Here is a 23370-nt window from a genome sequence, read left to right on the forward strand (position 1 = left end):
CACAGGACAGCCTGCAGGTCTTTGGGCAGGGAGCCGATGACCGTCTCGATGTACAGCTGGGCCCGCTGCAGCGTTGCCTCCTTCACAGGGAGCTGGTGGCCCTGAGCCCGCACCTGCAGGGGCAGCTGTGGTCAGGGCAGGCGCAGCTCCATGCCAGGCTGGTGGCGCTGGGACAAGGCTGGGGCATCTTACCAGCTTCTCACGAAGTTTCAGGACCAGGTCCACGATCTCCACCTCAGACTTGTCTTTCATCCAGGTCTCGATGTTCTGCAGGGAAAGATGGGGTCTGCTGTCAGCAAGGCCCCCCGCTGCCCAGGGCCTGTGCCCACCCCCACCACGCTCTGGCCCTCCCCAACCCCCAGCCTCCCTCACCGCCTCACAAATAGCCTCCAGGTGCAGGGCCTCCAACTTCAGGGCCATCTCCTTGTGCCGCTGCCGGTACCAGCCGTCAAAATGGGGGGACTTGAAAAACCGCCTGTGGGGATTGACAGGCGGGGCCGCGGGGCTGACCCTGGGGACTGACAGGCGGGGCCGCGGGGCTGACCCTGGGGACTGACAGGCGGGGCCGTGGGGCTGACCCTGGGGATTGGGGATTGACAGGCAGGGCCGCGGGGCTGACCCTGGGGACTGACAGGCGGGGCCACGAGGCTGACCCTGGGGACCAAGGAAGGCTGAGGCTGCATCCGCAGTCCACCCACCTGTAGAGACCCAGCCAGTCGCCCTTGAGGATGCAGGTGAGCTGGGGCCCGGCATGCTCCAGGCTACGCAGGAAGTCATCCTGGCTGAAGGGCCGGATCTGGGGGGGAGTCTGATTGGGGGTGGGTGAGCCAGCACGTGGGAACCCGGCCTCATGGCCTGCACCTGGTACACTGCCCAGATATGCTCCTCACCACTTCTGAATACCCCCAGCCCCCACCCTGCCTGGCACAGATCCCAGGATAGCCCTTCCCAGGGCGCAGGCCCTGAGCCCCTCCAAGGGTCCTGCCAGCCACCTGCCCTGTGGCCCTCAGTTTCACAAACATGATGGCCTTGACCCCTGTGTCTCCTACACAGCCACGGCCTCCTGCTCCAGACCTTCCCTTCTCCGGGGGAGGAAGGGAACCCGCCCTCCATGGACCCCACAAAATCCCCACAGGACCCCACCTTCCAGGGTGTGATGCTCTTCTGCAGGGGCATGAGGCTGGCCATGTAGTGCTCCTGGGTGGGGAAGGGAGGGGAGTGAGTCTGGGGACCCATCCCCCCAGCCCCGTGCCCCCCAGTCCCGCCCTCCCCCGTCCCATCCCCCCCAGCTCCGTTCCCCTCCAGCCCCTTCCCCCCAGCCCCGTGCCCCCCGTCCCGCCCTCCCCCGTCCCATCCCCCCCAGCTCCGTTCCCCTCCAGCCCCTTCCCCCCAGCCCCGTGCCTCACCAGAGGGATGATGAAGCTCTGGGTGAGCTCCAGGAGGTGCCGCCGCAGCAGGGCACTCTGTACATCTGACGGCCGCTTCTTCTGCACGCCCTGCAGGGAAGGGGGGCCAGGCCCTTGCTGCACCTCACACCACCCCAGACTCCCTGCGTCCCCAGCCCCCTCCCGCCACAGCCCATACCTTGAGCAGCCGTTTAAGCAGCGCCTTGTCGCGGTGGAGGTGGGCTGTGTACGCGGTGTAGAGGCCTGGCGGGAGGGCACAGCTGGCGCCCCGCCCTTCAAGGGCCTCCCTCCCACACTCCTGCAGCCCCACAGAGGAGCCAGGGTGGGGGTCTCATCTGCCTGCAGCCCCATGCCCTTGGCCGCACCTGAAAATCTCACCCACCCCACCCAGACACAGGGACCCACCGAAGAAGACAAGAGGGTGCCCCCTCCCCGAGGGTCTGAGGGTCCGAAGGTCTGAGGTTCTGAGGGTCTGAGCTCTGCTGCTGAGTCCTGGGAGAGAAGCAGGGGTCGGGGTGCCGCGCTGCCCCACCTGGGAGACCCACCAGGTACAAGACAGGCCCCTCCACTGTGGAGGGGCTCCAGGTCAAGGGAAGCACAGACCTGGCTTAGTGTCCAGGGTCTTCAACCTTGAAGGCTTTTTCAGCTTGACTTGCTTAGGAAGGTCTCCTACGAGACATGCCCGGTGGCCAGGCCTCAGTGCCCGCAGCTCTGGCCATGGGCTCTGAGGCAGCCCCACACTCAATAAGGCTTCTGAGCATCACCCCCTGCACCTCCCTGGGAGCCTGACCTGACATCTTGGGCTCCCCGACTCGGAGGATGTGGGGCCAATGCTGGAGTGTTTTGATAAAGAAAGGGTTTGTGACTCCCAGGACCACGTTTGGTCTAGACAGAGAGAGAGAGAGAGAAGAGGCAGACACAGAGGTCCAGGGAGGTGCAGCGAGGACGAGAGAGGCGGGGCGGAGGTGGCACTTACGGGGCCTGTGTGCGTGTAGTGAACTCCTTGAACTCGCTGTCATGGATGGTGAAGTAGGGACGGAAGTCGCAGCAGAACCTGAGGGGCTGCAGGCAGCTGTGGGCAGGAGCACAGGAAGCAGGTGAGGCAGGGGCGGCCCAGGCGCAGCTGCGATGGTCCAGCGACCCCAGCCGGGACCGAGCCAAGGTGGTACCTGGTCAAGGCCAGCACCATCTCTGAGGACACATCGGGCGAGGGTGCCAGGACCAGCAGGGGCTCCCCGAGGAGCACAAGCTCCCACAGTGTCTGCACGTGAGTCAGCACAGGCCGGAAGCACCTGGGGCCGGGCAGGAAGGTCGGGGAGGTCGGGCAGGAAGGTCGGGGAGGCCGGGCAGGGGCTGAGACTCCTGGCCCTGGCTCTACTCTCCCACGTGTTCACCCAGGCGCTGGTGAACACGGCACGCTGCGCCAGGTGAAGACAGATCTGTCGAAGATGTGAGTGTCTCGGGTTATCATGGCCACCCTGAGCTCCGACAGTCCACCTGTGCTGGGCCTGGGCCTGGGAATGGGGGACTCAACCTGGACCCACCTGTGAGGGACCAGCCGTCCTAAAGTGGCCCCAGGGCCGGGGGGAGTACCCGCCAGACCCCTCTGGTCACCCTGGGCCCATCCCAAGTGCAGCCCTGGCTCCTGTTGGGCCCTCCACAGAGCAGGATGGTCTCAAAGCCCAGCCTCCCTTGCAGACTCGCCCAGAGGCAGTGAAGGCAGACTCAGGCAGCCTCTCCTGACAGCCTCTCCTGACACTGTCTTTCAGGACCTCCTGCCCACTGTGCCCATTTCCGCTGGCTGCAGCCATGTGGCACTTGCTTCCTCTTCTACACAATTCTCCCTTCTTCCTTCCAGAACTGTCCCAAGGATTACTCAGGATGAGCGCTGCCTCCCTTGGGCAGTCCCCACATGGCACTGGCCATACACACACACACACACACGTGCACACACGCACTCAGACACACACGCACACACACGTACATGCACGTGCACACAGTGAGCTCCCCCAAAGCAGCGTGCAGAACCCTAGGGGACTCACCTGAACAGGTCCAGCTCATGGACACTAGCAAGAACCATTGGGGCTGGCAGCAGGTTCTGAGAGGAGGGGAGTGTAGGTCAAGGCCAAGGGGGTGCTGGCACCCCTTGGGCCCCAAGCAGGCCCTGCCTCACAGCGCAGGGGAGGGTGGAGAGCGCCCAGCCCTACACCAAGGCACAGCCTGTGGCTTTGCCTGGGTTTGACCACCCCGCAGGGTGGACCAGGGAGGCAGGTGTGGGACTACCCAGCCCAGGAGCAGGACTCAATTGGGTGAAGCCCTCTCAGCTCCGCTCCTCCACCTCAGTTCCCACCTCTTGATCACACTGCTTCGGAGGACTGGACTCGGACTTGTCCACCCTGGATGGGATGCGCACCTGGGAGAAGGAGGGAGCAGCTGCCAGAGGGAGTAAGGCCTCCCCACACACCTGCAGAGCCTGCTCCCCAGCCAGCTGACTCTCACCTGGACAACAACGCCCATGACAGGTAGGTTCAGAGTCTGCCCAGGTGCAGGCGCCGGCCACTGGTCGATCTCACTGCACACTGCGGATGCAGTAGCCGGCGTCAGGACCCTCCCCAAGGAGAAGCTGCTGTCAGGCCCACCAGGGGCCACAGCTGGGATGATAAGACCGCGATGGCCATGCCTGATGGCCACTCACCTGCTTCCAGGCAGGGCGCCAACTTGTCAAAATACTCAGGGGCGATGAGGCTTAGCAGAGCCTGGAACAGCCGGACAAAGGGCAGGCGGGACACCAGCACCAAAGACTGCGGGGCCACGGGGCCAGTTAGAGGCCCCCAGCTCCAGGCCTCACTCACCCCAGCCACTCAGGAGCCCATGGGGACCCCTGAAGCCACGCTCACCTGGAGCTGGCCCACCAACTCCGCAGGACAGCTGCCCCGGGAATGGCCTGACTCAGACCCCAGAATTATCAGACAGGAGAAAACCCAACACTGAACTCCCTGGGTGGCGGCCGGGGCAGCTGGACCCTAGGGCCTTTGGAGGGAAATGCATGGTGGCCAGAATCTCTGGAATGATCTCCCCAGGGGCTGAGCAGCTTTTACTCTCGGCCTATGGCTTCCAGGCTGGGTTGTCTTGACCCTGACATGACCCTCCAGCCATCAGTGCGGGGCAGAAATGTCCTGGACCGGGACATAAGGGCCTTGGGTGCCACGCCAGGCAAGGACAGGGCAGGGGGGGCTGCAAGGAGAGCTGGACACAGCCCAGGTGGGGCTGCAGGAGGGGTGGGCACTGCTGGAGGCTCAGGACCCCTTGCCCGCCCCACAGTCCCTCCTGTTGCCTGCCAGCTCCTGCCTCTCTGAGGCGCCAGCCCCGAGTGGCCAGGCAGCGTACCTTCTGGAAGTAGCCCCTCTTCACAGAGCTGTCCTTCACCTGCCTGAAGTACACGTAGCCGAAGTAGTGCGCTGGCTCCCTCTGGAAGGAGCAAGGGTTAGCCAGGCCGTGCCCCACCCAGACCACCTGGCCAGCCCCACGGCTGGGAGTGGCAAGCAGCATGCAGGGACTGCAGCAGATGGGAGCCTGGAGAAGCAGGAGGCTCCTGGAGCTTCTGTCCCTGCCCTCTGGCCACCAAGGCAGAGGCCAGGAGGTCCTGGGCTCAGAAGGTGGGTAACAGCCCTGCTGATACAGCAGGGAGTCTGCTGGTATAGGGGAGAGGGGTTCAGGGTGCTGGGGGCCCTGGGAGGTTCACGTGGGCCCCTGTTCAACTATGCAGATGCCCAGTGATGGAAGTGTGGTGCCAAGGGAAAGCCCCAGGGACCCTGGGAGACCCCGGAAGAGCTGGCCCATCCTCAGTTGGGGCTGGTGCCTGGGACTGCAGGGTCAGCGGGGCATGGCCAGCTCCTCTCCTGCCAAACAGTGCCCAGGCACTCCAAAAGGGCTTCTCCCACCAGCCTGAGCCTGGCAGGACCCGTGGGGAGCAGGGGAAGAGAAGCAGGCCAGAGACGCAGCCCAGTGCTCACCTGTAGTGCCAAGGGCGCCCTGCTGTTGTAGTGCCTATCGTCGGCATGCCAGGGGCTCCTCTGCCCTCCACACTGGCGCATGCGGAAGCTGAACTGAGTGTCTCCAAGGCAGCCTGAGAAGGGGGCAGCCCACCACACGTCAGGGCCGGGAGCTGGGGACTGGGGACCAAGGGCCCTGCGAGCCTGGCCTCTGCTATTAGCCAGAAACCAGCCTGGCCAACACAGTGAGACCCCGTCTTTACTGAAAAGACACAAATCAGCCAGGCACGGCAGCACACGCCTGTAATTCCAGCTACTTGGGAGGCTGAGGCGGGAGAATCACTTGAACACGGGAGGTGGAGGTTGCAGTGAGCTGAGACTGCGCCACTACACTCTAGTCTGGGTGACAGAGTCAGACTCCGTCTCAAAAATTAAAAAAAAAAAGCCCCAGAAAGAATGCCCAGCTGTAGGGGCCTGTGTTTCCCAGTGGCTCCTATTCTGACTCCTGCACACCCTGCACCTACAGGTCTGAGAATATGCTCGCACAGAAAAGCACCTCCAACCTATCCGGGAGATTGGCTCAACATGCTTGAGACAGAAACCAGGCACTAGAAAATGGTTACCCAGACGTCTATGCCCCGGGGCAGGAGCAGGAGGGAGGCCCAGCTCCTGGTGGCCGCTCTGTGGGGTGTAGGAGACTGTTGGTCTCTCTGCAGACAGACACCCTTTCCACGTGCATCTGGGGACCTGCCTGACCTGCTGCAACGCGGAGATCTGGGTGCCTCCACTGAGTGGGCATGGGGCTGGTGCTGCCCACCCCCTGTGGCACTCTGCACCGGGGCAGCCTAGGCAGCCGTGATGCCCCTGGCCTGGGCTACAGGGATGCCCAGCTGGCTTCATGTCCAGCCCCAGTAAAGATGGGGTCACCTACCTGAGTGTGAGTCGGGAAAAGACAGGTAGCAGATGCTGCTTTTCTGAAACATACAAAACCCGGTGAGGGCCGACCCACTCCTGGGTCCCGTCCACTCCCAAGAGGGCCAGGACTCACCTCCTTGTCTGTGAGCCGGAAGTCATTTGGATACACCAGCTGCAGAGGAAGACAGAGCGCCTGGTGACGCCATCTGCCCAAGGAGGCAACACCCCTTGATGGCATCCGCTGGACTGGGACCGTCCCAGCAGCTGCAGCATCTGTCTCTGGGGTGCAGATCAGTGCCATGGTGCTGGCTCGCCCCCGGCTCCCTGCTCCAACAGCGGGCTGCGTCCTCCCCACACCATCTTCTCTGGCTACTGTGCCCAGCTCCTTGCTGACCCGCCCCTCTCTCTGACCTCCAGGCACCAGGCCCCAGGCAACTCCCCTGGCAGCCGGAGGCTTCTCTACTCCCACCTCCCCAGGTCCCTCTCAGTAAGAGGCCAGCACAACGGAGTGGGCTTCCTGACCCCTTTCTCATACCCCTGGTCCTCACAGCCACCCTACCACCTCTTGCCCAGACTGCAGTTGGGCCCCCCTGCCCCTACACACCCGGACATCAGTTCACAGCATCAGACATCAGAAGGGTAGTGCTTCAGGGATCCAGAGGCCCCTCACCCGGGACGGTCACAGGGCCCCGCCTGGCTGGTCCTCCATCTCCATCACCACCTGCCAAGCCAGAGGGCCCCGGACATGCTGCTCCCCGAGCTTTTGCTCAGATGCAGGCCCGGAAGCACACCTGCTCCATGATGGCAGCCTGCTGTCAGACCCTCTCCCCATCCTGCTCAGCAGTCTTCATCCAGCCTCCCCCTGCCAGGGCCTGTGCCCCACCTGCAGTGCCCAGTGAGTGCCCAGCCGGACAAGCCCTGCACCCCCAGGAGTGGACAGTGGGGGAGAGCATGACACTAAGCAGGCGCTGAATGACCTGGAAGACAGGTGTGCACTGACAGAGGCGGCAGGTAGGGCAGGTGAGCCTGGGAGCCCAGTCCAGCAGGTCCATGCACACGTGGACCACTTTCCCTCTAGGGACCTCCCAGGGCCCCCATTCCCAGTGGACCCTGCAGTGTCTCCTGGGCCTGTCTGAAGCCTGCTGGGAGGGCCTCTGCACACTGTCCCCTCCTCATCCCATCTGCCCAATTTCTCCACTGGAGTTTGAATTTAGGCTATAATAAGGCTTCTTCCAAGATGTGCCCTGAGCCCCCAGACAGTGAGGAGCCAGGCCCTGGATGAAAGCATCTGCCATTTGTGTTTTGAGAGACGGGGTCTCGGTCCGTTACCCAGGCTGGAGCGCAGCGGTGCAATCACAGCTCACTGCAGCCTTGAACTTCTAGGCTCAAGCAATCCTCCCGCCTGAGCCTCCTGAAGTGCTGGGAGTGCAGGCGTGAGCCACCGTGCCCCGCTTGCTCTGTGAAAATAGGCTCTGCTTTTGTTTGCTCTGGGCTTGCTACTGTGGTCCTGCTTTGTCTCTTCCAACCACAGAGCAAATCTCTTTAAGGCAGGGACCCCTGTCCTGGTTTACTTCTGCCTCCCAGCACCTGACACAGAACAGACCCTCCCATACAGTGTTTGTGGCATGTGTGATGAGGTCTCTGAGGTCTACTAGGACAGGTGGGTGGAGGGGAGCTAAACAGGCACCAAGGAATGGTCAGGAGGAAGACGAAGGAGGAAGCTGGGAGGTAGGCTGACGCACAGGGGCGCCTCAGGATAGCTCCGTGAGGGGCGTGGGATATAGGGCCACTCAGTCTGAGCCTTCATGTGTCTGCACTGAGGAGGGCTGAGGAAAGGCGGGTACCCTCTGCCTGAGGTCAGGACTCTGTACCTGGTCTGCTGGTCACGGGAGCTTGTGGCCTCTGAGCCTCCGTGCCCATGCCCGGGGGCCCTCAGCATGTCTGACCAGGGAAACCCACATTCTCAGGCTCACCATCTTTGGGAGTGGCCCTGGGGCCCAGTTACAGCCTGAGCTGAGTACTAAGCCAGGGGTCATGCTACCTGGGTGTGGGCATGCCAAGGTGAGGGGACACATGGAGCTGATCCTGAGGGGCATGCAGGCCTCCCAGGCCAGGCTGTTTGCCCCTGCTCGGGGTTCCATGAGGGTCCTGCCCTTTTCCGCCTGAGGCAAAGCCTGCACCGGTCTCTGCTCTCTGGTGAGCAGTCACCCAGGAAGACTGCGGTGGGAGCTTGGCTTGGAGAAGGCACATCCAGGGAGCAGTTTTGAAGGTATGCCTGGCCACCCTCGGTATGCCCGGGGGTCAAAGCTGTTCTCCTATGCGAGAGCCTCCTTGTCTCTCATCTTCACCCTCATGTACAGCACAGCTCCCGGAAGCCAGTGTGTCCTGTCCTGCTGGGCTGAATGCAGTGCTGATGAGAATCCATCTATTTTCTATTTGGTTGGACTTTTTTTTTTTTTAGACGAGTCTGGTCTTGCTGTCACCAGGCTGGAGTGTAGTGATGTGATCTCCGCTCACTGCAAGCTCCACTTTTCTGGGTTCAAGCGATTCTCCTGCCTCAACCTCCTGAGTAGCTGGGACACAGGCGCCCACCACCATGTCCCGGCTAATTTTTTTTTTTTTTTTTTGTATTTTAGTAGAGACGGGGGTTTCATCACCGTGTTAGCTAGGATGGTCTCGATATCCTGACCTCGTGATCCGCCCGCCTCAGCCATCCTAGAGTGCTGGGATTACAGGTGTGAGCCACTGCACCCAGCTTGTTTTTTGTTTTTAACAGACAGGATCAACCTCCAACTCCTGGACTCAAGCAGTTCTCTCGCCACCTCAGCCTCCCAAGTACCTGAGACGACAGGTGTGTGCCACCATGCCTGGCTCTTTTTTTTTTTTTTTTTTTTTTGAGAGCTGTGCTCCAGTTCTGTCACCCAGTCTGGAGTGCAGTGGCACGATCTCATCTCATTGCAACTTCCACCCTCCCAGGTTCAAAGCGATTCTCCTAACTCAGCCTCCAGAGTAGCTGGGATTACAGGCGTACAATGCCTGGCTAATCTTTTGTATTTTTAGTAGAGACAGGGTTTCACCATGTTGCCCAGGCTGGTCTCAAACTTCTGAGCTCACATGATCCCCCTGCCTCAGCCTCCTAAAGTGCTAAGATTACAGGCGTGAGCCACCACACCCGGCCATATTTTGTATTTTTTATAGAGATGTGGGTCTTGCTATATTGACCAGGCTGGTCTAGAACTCCTGGGCTCAAGCGCTCCTCCCACCTTGGGCTTCCAAAGTGCTAGGATTACAGGCATGAGCCAGCACGCCTGGCCTTTTTTTTTTCTTTTAATTTTGTTTCGAGACAGGTTCTCGTCGTAACCCAGGCTGGAGTGCAGTGATCATGGCTCACCACAGCCTTGAATTCCTGGGCTCAAGCAATCCTGCGGCCTCCGCCTCCTGAGGAGCTGTAACTACAGGTGCACACCACCACACCTGGCTAATTTATTTTTATTTTGGTAGAGACAGGGTCTCACTATGTTTCCTAGGCTAGTCTGGAACACCTGGCCTCAAGTGGATCCTCCCGCCTCGGCCCTCTGAAAAGTACTGGGATTATAGGCAGGAACCACTGCGCCCAGCCCAAGAGGTGGAGTTTTCAAGAGCTGAGAAGGCGGAGCCAGGCCCTTTCCTAAGCTGACCTGTAACACTCCAGTCACACCCCACAGTCCTGCCCAGCCCCTCTCACAGCCAGACCCCTTGTCACCCCACAGCCCTGCCGGCCCTCTCAAGCTGGACCCCTCATCTCACAAGCGGCTGCACTGCCTCATTTCCACGGTGCCGACCAGTGGTGTACAGTTGCGGGGGTATCCTGTGAGCACTATGGCCCTGAACCACTTACTCCCCGTATCACTGGCATATAGTGTGGGCTCCTAGAGGGCAGAGACCTTGCCTCTTCTCATGTGCTGGGCACCAGTATTGTGGGGCTGGGCTGGTGGTAGCTGCTCAATGTGATTGTACGGTTTTTGTTTGTTTGTGTGAGATGGAGTTTTGCTCTTGTTGCCCAGGCTGGAGTGCAATGGGTGCAATCTCAGCTCACCACAACCTCTGCCCCTGGGTTCAAGCGATTCCTCCTGCCTCAGTTTTCCTGAGTAGCCGAGATTACAGGCATTCACCAACATGCCCTGCTAATTTTGCATTTTTAGTAGAAACACAGGGTTTCTCCATGTTGGTCAGGCTGGTCTTAACTCCTGAACTCAGCTGATCCGCCCACCTCAGCCTCCCAAAGTGCTGGGATTACAGGCGTGAGCCACTGCACTCGGCCGTCAAAGTGATTTACTGAATGAGTAACTGGAATCACCAGCTCTTTGCCTTTTGCTTATATTGCCATTTTGGGAGAGGGGTTACCTGAAACAAGGATCCCCTCCCGTCTCTTCTCAGCGTACAAGACTTATTTTCCCTAAGCCCATTCCATCCTCTGAGCTGCATGCATCCCAACTAGAGTCTTCCTTCCACGTTGCAGAACCAGCACAGCCCTGGGACTTTGCGGTGCTTAGCTGGGCTGAGCTGTGACTGAGTGCACAGTGGGTGCTCCCTAAAGTCTGTAGTGACTAAAAACGGCCTTAATCTTCCCCGTGACTTCCAGGGGAGGGAGGAAAAGCAAGAGTCATGTGCTCAGGCCCCAGTGGATCCACTGCCAGGTTTCTGCACAGACCCAGCGAGCTGTAGGTGTCCAGGTCACTGCTATGGAGGCTTAGGACATGGACCCGGGTCCCCAGCACTCCGCCAGCTGGACCATGCCCCCAGTCCGAGCTGGGTATCCCAAGCACACACAGCCTTCAACAGCTCAGAAGTAACTTTCCAAATGGGGTTTAGAAAATAACATGAGAATGCCTTAAGGAACAGACGAACTTCTTAACTTTTTTTTTTTGAGATGGAGTCTCAGTTTGTCACCCAGGCTGGAGTGCAGTGGTGCGATCTCAGCTCACTGCAACCTCCTCGTCCTGGGTTCAAGCGATTCTCCTGCCTCAGCCTCCCGAGTAGCTGGGGACTACAGGAGCCTGCCACCACGCCTGGCTAATTTTTGTATTTTTAGTGGAGATGTGGTTTCACCATGTTGGCCATGATGGTCTCAAACTCCTGACCTTGTGATTCGCCTGCCTCAGCCCCTCAAAGTGCTGGGATTACAGGCGTGAGTCACCGCATCGTGCCAGGAACTTTTTAACTTCTTTTTTGTTTGTTTTTTTGTTTTTTTGAGATGAAGTCTCACTCTTGTCACCAGGCTTGAGTGCAATGGTGCAATCTCGGCTCACTGTAACCTCCGCCTCCTGGGTTCAAGCGATTCTCCTTCCTCTGCCTCCCAAGTAGCTGGGATTACAGGCGCCCATCCTCACACCCAGCTAATTTTTGTATTTTTAGTAGAGACAGGGTTTCACCATGTTGGCCAGGCTGGTCTTGAACTCCTGACCTCAGGTAATCTGCCTGCCTCGGCCTCACAGAGTGCTGGGATTACAGGGGTGAGCCACTGCATCTGGCCGGAACCTCTTAACTTCTTTTGTGATTTTGTGGGTAACAATCTGGGCAACAGTATTGAACTAAGAAAGTGGGCTCTCAACCCTGGACAGGTCACATTTCTTGGTACTCAGCCCCCACCCAGTGATGTGTTTGAGACGGTGCACCTGCTGGAGACGGTGCACCTGCTGGGGACGTTGTGTGGTGGGAGGGGCTCCAGAGAGTGCTAGAGTTAACGCTTTTCTGTTTTCTGTTTAGAAGACTATAGGCTTCGTATGGCTTCTTGGAGTTCAGCAGGGCCTTAGAAAGCATCTCCCAACCACAGAGACGTGCTGCCTGGCTTTCCTGATGAGGACAATTGGGCCTCATCTTGGACACCTGCAGTAATGGAGCGCTCACTACCTCTCAGGAGGTTCCTTCCGCCAGTGCGGGGAAGCCTCCCTCCACCTGCAGGTGGGCCTCCCCTGTGCTGGTCAGCTCTCCCGTGTGTGTCATACAGGACACAGAGACGATCATCCTGCGGGGCCTCCCTGGAGGAAGGGAGGCTGCGTGTGTGGGTAGGTGAGTGGAGGCCTGCAGGCAGTAGGAAGACCACATCGAAAGCCCATGGGCACAGCCGATGAACAGACCCCCAAGGGCAAGACCACCACAAGACGCAGGTCGAGGGACAAGGGCCCATGGGGTCTGGATCCGATTCTAGGTGAACAAGGAGGCGCTGCAGGGTTTTAAGCAGGAGAGCAACAAAGATTGAACTCTGGGGTGCAGCTGGGGCGGGGATGACATCAGTGATCGCAGCAAAAGAACGGATCCGAGACCTTTGTTGCAGAAGGAGCCGCCAGCCTTGCCTATGCCCAGAGACGGGACGCGGAGCAGAAGGTAAGCCCAGGACTCTGGCGGGAGCCACTGAGGGGATGAAGGTGTCACTACTCCGGTGGGGAATGGAGGGGGGAGATGTGAGATATTTACTCAGAAAAATCGAAAGAGTACCACTCAGGTGATGCAAAATTCTCCATCCCAATGTGAAGACCAGATCCGACTCCGAGTGGCTGGCCTTCCCTCCTCGGCCTGGGAAGCGCTTCTGGAGCCCGAGGAAGAGGCCCCTCCAGGAGGCGGCGGCCGAAGGCCACGGAGAGTGCGGGGCGGCCGAGGGCCCCGAGCGGCCCAGCCCTGCCCACCCGCCCGCGCCCGCTCACCTCCAGCGCCTGGCCCAGCTCCAGGTCGAAGGTGACCACGCACACGCACTCCAGCCAGGCGGAGAAGCGCGCCCAGGGCGCCGCGGGGGTCCGCGCCGCGCGGCCTGAAGACCTGGGTCCAGCCGCGCCCAGGCAGCCGCGAGCCCGGGGAGGCCCTGTCCCCGACAGCGCGTCCATGGCGGCGGCCGCAGGTTGCCGGGGGAACGCGGGCGGGGGCGGTGCGCGTCCGGAACGCGCCTCAGAGCAGTCGAGCGGCCGCCGCGGCCCAGTGCGTCTCCACCGCGGCCGCGCGCCCCCTAGCGCCGGAGAAGCGCCAGCGGCCGGGCGCCGCCCAGGGCACCAGCGAGCCGGGCGCGCGCAGGCCAGAGCGGCCGAGGCCCACTGGGGGACTTCCGGGGAAGAGGCCGCACCGGAGTTTTCCACGGCCCACGCCGTCTGAGGCCCGAGAGAGTCGGGTCAGCCCCGGTGCTCGCGGTTCCCGGCTTGCGGGAGCCTCGCGGCCAGGCCGTGGAGGCAGAGCAAGGCCGCAGCCAGCCGGCGCCGAGCTCGTGGGGCTTCGCAGGTCCGGCCAGCCCGCCTCGCCCCACCGCGGAGCGGCGTCGCGGGCGTTTTCCGTGGCGGAATGGCGTCTTCACTGAGCGCCCAGCCACCACCGCCCACTCGCGCTCCCGCCCGTGGACTCCCGCTAGTTTCCTCTGGGGCCGGTGCGGCCTGGGGTCGCGTCTGACCGCCGGTGTCCACGTCGCGCCTCTGCAGTTTCACTTTCCGGGGGAATCGCGGGAACCTGGAGCGCCTTCCCTCCCTCGCGAGGGCCACGGGCTCCGCCGTGGTCCACAGAGCACCTCGAGGCCTGGCGTGGAAGGGCGAGTTTGGGGCTATCGGTAACTTAATGGAGCACGCCTTTGAGTCGTGGGCCTCGTGACGTTTCGGTGGAAGGCGGACCGCATATACTGGGGTGGACCCTTCAGATTACCACGTGTTGGCCAGACGCGGGGGCTCATAGCTGTCATCCCACCACTTTGGGAGGGCCGAGCGGGGGTGGCGGATCATGAATCCAGGAGTTCGAGACAAGCCTGACCAACATGGTGAAACCCCGTCTCTACTGAAAATACAAAAAGTAGCCGGGTGTGGTGGCTGGAGGGCGCCATAATCCCAGCTACTCCGGAGGCTGAAGCAGGAGAATCGCTTCAACCCCGGAGGCAAAGGTTGCAGTAAGCCGAGATTGTGCCACTGCACTCCAGCCTGGGCGACAGAGCGAGACTCCATCTCAAAAACAAATACATAAATAAATACAAGATTACCACGTGTTCGGATTATCTGGCCTAGGTGTGGGGTAGGCTGTCTCATCTAGGTTTGTCACAACAAAATCGCCTAATGACACATTTCTCAGGACGTAGCTTCACTGTTGAGCAGCACATGAACGTGTTGTATTTTTGAGACAGAGTTTTGCTCTTGTTGCCCAGGCTGGAGTGCAATGGCACGGTCTCGGCTCACTGCAACCTTCGCCTCCTGGGTTCAAGCGATTCTCCTGCCTCAGCCTCCCAAGTAGCTGGAATTACAGGCGTGCACCACCACGCCCGGCTAATTTCTGTATTTTCAGTTTTAGAAACAGGGTTTCACCATTTTAGCCAGGTTGGTCTGGAACTCCTGAGCTCAGGTGATCTGCCCCTCTAGGCCTCCCAAAGTGCTGGGATTACAGGCGTGAGCCATTGCACCAGGCCAGACCATATTGCTTTTATTTTTATTTTTAGAGGAAAGGTCTCACTCTCTCTCAGGCTGGAGTGCAGTGGCCCATTGCAGCTCACTGCAGCCTCGATCCCCTGGCTCAAGCTATCCTCCCACTCAGTCTCTTGGGTAGCTGAGGCTACAGGCACATGCTTCCATACCCCATTATTTTTTTAATTCTTTTTTCTTTTTGTGGAGATGGGGTCTCATGTTGCCCGGGCTCGTTTTCATTTCTCTTGGGCATATGTAGAAACCAAATTGCTGAGGCATAGCCTGGGTATATGTTTAGCATTTCCCAAAGCAGCCATACATTTAAAAACATTCCTAACAGGCCAGGCGAAGTGGCTCATGCTTGTAATCCCAGCACTTTGAGAAGCCTAAGCGGGTGGATCACCTAAGGTCAGGAGTTTGAGACCAACCTGGCCAACATGGTGAAACCCCGTCTCTACTAAAAGACACAAAAATTAGCCAGGCGTGGTGGCAGGCACCTGTAATCCTAGCTACTCGGGAGGCTGAGGCATGAGATCGCTTGAACCTGGGAGGCAGAGGTTGCAGTGAGCTGAAATCGAGTCATTGCACTCCAGCCTGTGTGACAGAGCAAGACTTTGTCTCAAAAAAAGATAAAAATAAAATGATAATAATAAAAAAAATTCCTACCAACAGTGTATGAGTGTTTCGTTTGCTCCACATCCTTCCCAACATTTGGTGTTGCCAAGTGTCTTCATTGTAGCAGTCAATGAGTGGGTAGTGGTATCTCGTGATTTTTAAAATTTTATATATATTTTTAGAGAAGAGATCTCATCCTGTCACCCAGGCTGGAGTGCAGTAATGTGATCATGGCTCACTGCAGCCTGGAACTCCCAGGCTCAAGGGATCCTCCCGCATCAGCCCCCCAGGTAGCTGCAACTACAGGCGTGTGCCAGTGTACCTGTGTATTCTTGTGGCTTGAATTTGCATTTCCCTGATTACTAATGGTCTTGCACATTTTTTTTCCCTGTGGTTACTGCATGCCATCATTGTAAGATGTATTCTGATGTTGAGGTAGGAGGCCAAACTTTATTCCAGACCAGATTAAAGACTGGCTGAAGGCTGGGCGTGGTGGCTCACGCCTGTAATCCTAGCGTTTTGGGAGGCCGAAAAGGCGGGCAGATCATGAGGTCAGGAGATCGAGACCATCCTGGCTAACACGGTGAAAACCCATCCCTACTAAAAATACAAAAATTAGCCAGGTGTGGTGGCTGGTGCCTGTAGTCCCAGCTACTCAGGAGGCTGAGGCAGGAGAATCGCTTGAATCCAGGAGCTGATCGCGCCACTGCAATACAGCCTGGGCGACAGAGGGAGACTCTGTCTCAAAAAAAAAAAAAAAAAAAAAAAAAAAAGACTGGCCGCAACCTCTCCATGAGACACGCCTGCTAGTACCATCTGTTTCCGTTGCCATGGCAATGCCCACAAGTTTCTGCCCCTTCCCATGATAACTACCCTAAAGTTAATGCCCTTTTTCTAAAACTTTTTGAATAACTTGCACCTTAATTTGTATATAATTAAAAGTAGTTGGCCGGGTGTGGTGGCTCACACCTGTAATCCCAGCACTTTGGGAGGCTGAGGCGGGCAGATCATGAGGTCAGGAAATCGAGACCATCCTGGCTACATGGAGACCATCCTGGCTAACACGGTGAAACCCTGTCTCTACTAAAAATACAGAAATTAGCCAGGCATGGTGGCAGGTGCCTGTAATCCCAGCTACTCAGGAGGCTGAGGTACGAGAATCGCTTGAACCCAGTAGGCAGAGGTTGCAGTGAGCTGAGGTCGCGCCACTCCAGCCTGGGCGACAGAGGGAGACTCTGTCTCCGGAAAAAAAAAACAAAAAAGAGAGAGAGAGAGAGGTAGGAGGCTTAGAGTCAGAGAAGTCAATGTGATGCCGGGATCTGAGAAAAAGAACCTGGAAGATGTTCGGCTGCTGGCTTTAAAGATGGAGGAAGACACTATGAACCAAGGGATGCAGGGCAAGCTGGAAAAAGCGAGGATACAGATTTTCCCTGGAGCTTTCCAAAGGAAGCCAACACCTGGATTTTAGTCCCGTAAGACTCATCTCAGATTTGTGAGCTACAGGACTGTAAGGTAATAAATGTGTGTGGTTATAAGCCACGATGTGTGTGGGGACCTGTGTCAGCAGCAACTGGAAACTAATGCATAGACTAGTTTATTCTGCCTGGTTTCTTGCACCTCGCATTATGTTTTTGGGCTCATCCATATTGTTGCATGTCGTTCATTCCTTCTCATGAATAGTATTTTTATATAATGGTTTCTTGTCTATTTACCATTTGAAGGACATTTGGATTGTTTCCAGTGTTTACTTATTTTGACTCATGCTGCTGTGACATTTGTGTACAAGTCTCTGTATGGACACACATTTCCACTTTTGGGGGGTAGATACGTAGGCGTGAAAGTGTTGGGCTGTATGGTAAGTTTATGTTCAAACTTTGGAGCAATTATCAAACTTTTCTGAACAGTTTTACATTTCCACTAGGAATGCATAAAGGTTCCAGTTCTCCATATCCTCCCCAATGCTTAGTATTGTTCCAGTCATTCAAGGAGGGGGTCTGCAGCAGTACTTTATTGTGGGTGAGTTTGGCATTTCCCTGATGATTATTGATGTTGAGCATCTTATCATGTGCTTCTAAGTCATTTGTGTTCGCTTTTTTTTTTTTTTTTTTTTTTTTTTTGAGACGGAGTCTCGCTCTGTCGCCCGGGCTGGAGTGCAGTGGCCGGATCTCAGCTCACTGCAAGCTCCGCCTCCCGGGTTCACGCCATTCTCCTGTCTCAGCCTCCGGACTAGCTGGGACTACAGGCGCCGCCACGTCGCCCGGCTAGTGTTTTGTAGTTTTTAGTAGAGACGGGGTTTTCACCATGTTAGCCAGGATGGTCTCGATCTCCTGACCTCGTGATCCGCCCGTCTCGGCCTCCCAAAGTGCTGGGATTATAGGCTTGAGCCACCGCGCCCGGCCTGTGTTAGCTTCTTTAAAACAAATGTTTATGCAGATCTTTTGCCTATTTATTTATTTATTTTTGAGACAGAGTCTCGCTCTGTAGCCCAGGCTGGAGTGCAGTGGCATGATCTTGGCTCACTGCAAGCTCCGCCTCCCGGGTTCACGCCATTCTCCTGCCTCAGCCTCCCGAGTAGCTGGGACTACAGGTGCCGCCACCACACCTGGCTAATGTTTTGTTTTGTTTTTGTTTTGTTTGTATTTTTAGTAGAGACAGGGTTTCAACCGTGTTAGCAGGACGGTCTCGATCTCCTGACCTCGTGATCCGCCCGCCTCAGCTTCCCAAAGTGCTGGGATTACAGGCGTGAGCCACTGCACCCGGCCTATTGATTTATTTATTTATATGAGATGGAGTCTTGCTCTGTTGCCCAGGCTGGAATGCAGTGGCGCGATCTCGGCTCGCTGCAACCTCCACCTCCCGGGTTCAAGCAATTCTCCTGCCTCAGTCTCCCAAGTAGCTGGGACTACAGGCGTGTGCCACCATGCCCAGCTAATTTTTGTAGTTTTAGTAGAGAATTTTTTTTTTTTTTTTTTTAGAGACTGGGTCTCACCATGTTGTCCAGGCTGGTCTCAAACTCCTGGCCGCAAGTGATCCTCCTGCGTCAGCCTCACAAAGTGCTGGGATTATAGGTGTGAGCCACCACACCTGGCCTGTTCCTTCTTTAATTGATTAATTTAGAGACAGGGTCTTGCTCTGTCACCCACATTGGAGTACAGTGGCATGGTCACGGCTCACTGCAGCCCCGACCTCCAGGGCTCAAGCAATCCTCCCACCTCAGCCTCCAGAGTAGCTGGGACTACAGCTGTGTACCACCATGCCTAGCTAATTTTAAAAATTTTTGTAGAGACAGGTTTTTGCTGTGTTGCCCAAGCTAGACTGTCCTTTCTTGAACACAAACTTAACTTTATTACTTTATAAATTAATCCCCTCTTGTTTATAATATATTTTATATATATGTGTATTTTTTTTTTTTTGAGATGGAATCTCTCCCTCTGTTGCCGAGGCTAGAGTGCAGTGACATGATCTCAGCTCACTGCAAGCTCCGCCTCCTGGGTTCACACTATTCTCCTGCCTCAGCCTCCTGAGTAGCTGGGACTACAGGCACCTGCTACCACACCTGGCTAATTTTTTTGTATTTTTAGTAGAGACGGGGTTTCACCGTGCTAGCCAGGATGGTCTCAATCTCCTGACCTCATGATCTGCCCACCTTGGGCCTCCCAGAGTGCTGGGATTACAGGCGTGCGCTACTGCGACCATCCATTGATAATATTTTATATCAAACTTTCCCTGTTGAAACCATTGTGTGGTTTCTGTCCCTTTATTGAACTGTGACTAGTGATACAATTTTGAAGGAGGAAAACCAAGCGGGGAAGGTGGTGATGATGTGTGTGTGTGCGCGTGCATGTGCACGTGTGTGGTGTGTGTGCAATGTGTGGTGTGTGTGGAAGGTGTGTGTGCTGTGTGTGGTGTGTGTGCTGTGTGGGTATAGTGTGGTGTGGGGGTATGTGTGTGATGTGTTGGTGTATGTATCTGTGTGTGTGGTGTGTGTGTGCTGTGTGTGTGGTGTGTAGTGTGTGGTATGTGTATGCGCATACATGTGTGTGTGGCGTATGTGTGTGGTGTGTAGTGTGTGGTATGTGTGTGCGCATGCATGTGTGTGGCGTATGTGTGTGGTGTGTGCGGTGTGTGGTGTGGTGTGTGCGATGTGTGTGGTGTGTGTGGATGTGTGTGTGCACTGTGTGGGGTTGTGTGTGCTGTGTGGGTATAGTGTCTGGGGTGTGGGTGTGTTGGTGTGTGTGTGTGTGGTGTGTAGTGTGTGTGGTGTGTGGTATGTGGTGTGTGTGCGTGCGCTTGCATGTGTTAGTGTGTGTGTGTGGTATGTGTGTGGTATGTGTGTGGTGTGTGTGTGTCTGTGTGTGGTATGTGTGCAGTGTGTGTGGGTGTGGTGATGTGTGTATGGTGTGGCAGTGTGTGTGGTGTGTGGTATGTGGTGTGTATGGTGTGCAGTGTGTGGTATGTAGTGTGTGGTGTGTTTGTGGTATATGTATGGTGTGGAGTGTGTGTGGTGTGTGGTATGTGGTTTGTGTGGTGTATGGTGTGTTTCGTGTGTGGTGTGTGTGTGGTATGTGGTGTGCGTGGTATGTAATGCGTGTGGCAAGTGGTGTGTGGTATGTGGTGTGTAGGTGTTGGTGTGTGTGTGGTATGTGTGTGTGTGTGGTAAGTGGTGTGTGGTGTGTGTATGTGTGTGTGTGTGTGGTGTGTGTGTGTAGGGTGTGTGGTGTGTGTGGTGTGTGTGGTGTAGTGTGTGTGGTATGTAGAATGGTGCTATGTAGTGTGTGTGTATGTGGTGTGTGTGGTGTGTGTGGTGTGTATGGTGTGTGATGGTGTGTGTGTGTGTGTGTAGTGTCTGTGGTGTGGTGTGTGTGTGTGGTAGGTGGTGTGTGTGTGTACGGTGTGTGGTGTGTGTGTAGGGTGTGTGGTATGTGGTACACGTGGTGTGTGGTATGTAGTGGTGTGGTAAGTGGTGTGTGGTGTGTGTATGTGTGTGTGTGTGTGTGGTATGTGGTGTGTGTGTGTGTACGGTGTGTGTGGTGTGTCGGGTGTGTGGTATGTAGTGTGTGGTAAGTGGTGTGTGGTGTGTGTTGTGGGGTGTGTGTGGTCTGTGGTGTGTGGTGTGGCTGTGTGTGTGTGGTAAGTGGTGTGTGCTGTATGTGGTGTGTGTGTGGTGTGGTGTGTGTGTAGGGTGTGGTGTGTGTGTGCGGTTGTGTGTGTGGTATGTAGTCAGTGTGCTATGTAGTGTGTGTATGTGGTGTGTGTGTAGTGTGTGTGTAGTATGTGGTGTGTGGTGTGTGTGGTATGTGGTGTGTACGTGTGTGGTGTGTGGTGTGTGTGGGGTATGTGGTGTGTGTGGTATGTGGTGTGTGTACGGTGTGTGTGTGGTATGTGGTGTGTCTGTGGTATGTCGTGTGTGTGGTATGTGGTGTGTGGTGTGTGGTGTGGTGTGTGTGGTGTGGTGTGTGGTGTGTTGTAGTATGTAATGTGTGTGGTATATGGTGTTGTGGTATGTTTGTTTGTGTCGTGTGTTTGTGGTAGGGTGTGTGGTGTGTGTGATAGGGTGTGTGTGTCTGTGGTATGTAGTGTCTGTGGTGTGTGGTGGTATGTGGTGTGTGGTGTGGTGTGTGTGTGGTCTGTGGGGTGTGTGTGTGGGGTGTGTGTGGTATATCGTGTGTGTGGTATGTGGTGTGTGTGTGGTCTGTGGGGTGTGTGGAGGGTGTGTGTGGTGTGTGGTGTGTGTGCTAGTGTGTGTGGTCCGTGGCGTGTGTGTGGTATGTGGTGGTGTGTGGTCTGTGGGTGTGTGGAGGGTGTGTGGTGTGTGGTGTGTGTGATATGTCGTGTGTGTGGTACGTGGAGTGTGTGTGGTATGTGGTGTGTGTGGTATGTGGTGTGTGTGGTGTGTGTGTGGTATGTGGTGTGTGTGGTCTGTGGTGTGTGTGTGTGGTATGTGGGGTTGTGTGTGGGGGTGTGTGTGGTCTATAGTGTGTGTGGTATGTGGTGTTGTGTGTGGTATGTGGGGGTGTGGAGGGTGTGTGTGGTGTGTGGGTGTGTGGTATGTAGTGTGTGTGGTATGTGGAGTGGTTGGGTGTGTGTGTATGATTGTGAGTGAAACACCGTGACAGGGGAACCCCCACAGGGAAGGGCACAGTGAAGATCCCGGAGGACAGTCCCAAGCACAGCAATGACCGAGGATGTCCCTGCGGGGATGCAGGGACATCACCAGCCAACCATCTGTGGTGGGAGGTCGCGATGGGAGCCATGAGCAAGGGGAGTAGGAGAGGTGAGCTCAGGTCATGTAGGGCCCTGTGGGCAACAGCAGGGACTTTGTCGTTCAGCCTGTGAGGCAAGGGTTCCTGGGGGTAGGGAAGATGTGATCTGACCTATTTCATTTCATTTCATGTATTTATTTAGAGACAGAGTCTCGCTCTGTCGCTCAGGTTGGAGTGCAGTGGCGCAATCTTGGCTCACTGCAAGCTCCGCCTCCTGGGTTCACGCCATTCCCTGCCTCGGCCTCCCGAGTGGCTGTGGGCGGTACAGGTGCCCGCCACCACGCCTGGCTAATGTTTTTGTATTTTTAGTAACAGACGGGGTTTCACCGTGTTAGCCAGGATGGTCTCGATCTCTTGACCTTGTGATCCGCCCGTCTCGGTCTCCCAAAGTGCTGGGATTACAGGCGTGAGCCACCGCGCCCGGCCAATCGGATCTATTTTAACTGGACCCCTCTGGGTGCTTTGCTGATTACAGCAAGCTGACCTACAGCAAGTACTCCAGGATAGAGCAGGGGCCCCGTAGGAGACTATTGGGAGTCAGGAGAAAGAAACTGGTTTTGAACCAGAATGTTGGTAGTGGAGCTACCACACGTTGCCGTGGAGGGAACACACTTGCTGATGAATCCAGTGTGGGTGAGAGAGGGAGGAGAGGGGCTCTTGCTGACCCCAGGTCCAACTGGCTGAGCACAGGAGGGGTATCAAGATCAGGCAGATAGTTGAACGTGCTTAGTGTAGCAAATGGGAGGTAGGAGCATCTCCCGCATCTGGTGCCCCTGGCCCCAGTCCCCATTCCGCAGCTCAACTCAGCAGCGCCTTCCGCTCCTGCAAAGGAGACCATGGCGAGGGCATGAGAAGGGGCACAGCCTACTGAACGCAGGACGTCTCTCCTCTAGGTTGTGAGGCTGAGGCTTTTTTAACCCCACTTCCTGGAAGTTCTCTCAATGGAATCTGCCGGAAATCTGACCCTTAGAATGCTAGGGGAAAAGCTGTTGCTGGGGAAAGGCTCGCCAGAGACATCTGCTATCAAACCGCCGAGGAGGGTGCTTCTGACCAGGGAGGGGACAGGCGTCGGGGAAGCCCGGGGCCGCCAGCCGCAAGGCCAAGCCCTTTTCTCCCGCAACGTCTCTCTGGCGGCCCTCTACGCCAAAGCCTAACAGCGCCAGCTGGCAAAGGAGAAATACCGAATATTCGAGCCGCCCAGATCCGCTTTGGCTGAGAGCATCGGTGAATCCTGGGGAATACACTGACAACTGGAAACAACGTTTAGAGATCCCTTAAGTGCTCCATGTTTTCCCAACATTTACCCACAGCTCGCTCTGACATCTGAAATAATAGTGATTATTTTTTGAGATTAGTTTGATGGAATTAAACAATTCCAGCACCTGTTAAATAGGCACATACTTAATTTCCAAACGCCGAGCAAGAACCCGTAGGGCACCTGAGAAAAGTGTCTGGAGGCGGCTCAGGCGCTCCGGATCCAGGCAGGACGCGGGACGGGGAGGGGCGAGGCCTGGAGCCGGGGGACTGAGCCTGCTCCTGCTGCTCCGGGCGTCCATGCCCCGCGGCCTCTGGGAGGGGCCTGTGGCAGGAGGGAGGCCCGAGAGAACAGGCCCTTTCCTGGGCCACGGGGGAAACCCCTGTCCCAGGTGTGTGGCTCTCAAACTGCGTCGGGCCTCTCGAGGATTGTTTTGCGTCTACAACAAAATTAACTAGGCTTGCACAAACTTTAGCCATACCTCAAAGGGGAACGTAGAAGGGGAAAGACGGACTCTTACCCCACCCA

The 23370-nt window shown here is 56.8% G+C and overlaps 1 protein-coding gene across 1 annotated transcript; it reads right to left on the bottom strand.

The window, feature by feature from the left end:
• Positions 1–5: 5 nt before the first annotated feature.
• Positions 6–13597, bottom strand: LOC115895904 (protein DENND6B-like; the record flags this gene model as incomplete). Its single annotated transcript, XM_030926452.1, has 21 exons — positions 12994–13597; positions 6447–6485; positions 6330–6372; positions 5420–5532; positions 4794–4874; positions 4102–4207; positions 3906–3985; positions 3757–3819; positions 3449–3504; positions 2576–2698; positions 2383–2478; positions 2197–2291; positions 2010–2075; positions 1812–1898; positions 1585–1649; positions 1407–1496; positions 1144–1197; positions 699–796; positions 373–475; positions 193–267; positions 6–113 (listed from the first exon to the last, which is right to left on the bottom strand). Coding segments are annotated over exons 1-21 (1818 nt in total), but the record flags the coding sequence as incomplete, so codon positions are not given.
• Positions 13598–23370: the final 9773 nt, after the last annotated feature.

Source organism: Rhinopithecus roxellana, unplaced genomic scaffold (genome assembly GCF_007565055.1).
Source record: "Rhinopithecus roxellana isolate Shanxi Qingling unplaced genomic scaffold, ASM756505v1 contig3655, whole genome shotgun sequence".
Taxonomy (NCBI): Eukaryota; Metazoa; Chordata; class Mammalia; order Primates; family Cercopithecidae; genus Rhinopithecus; species Rhinopithecus roxellana.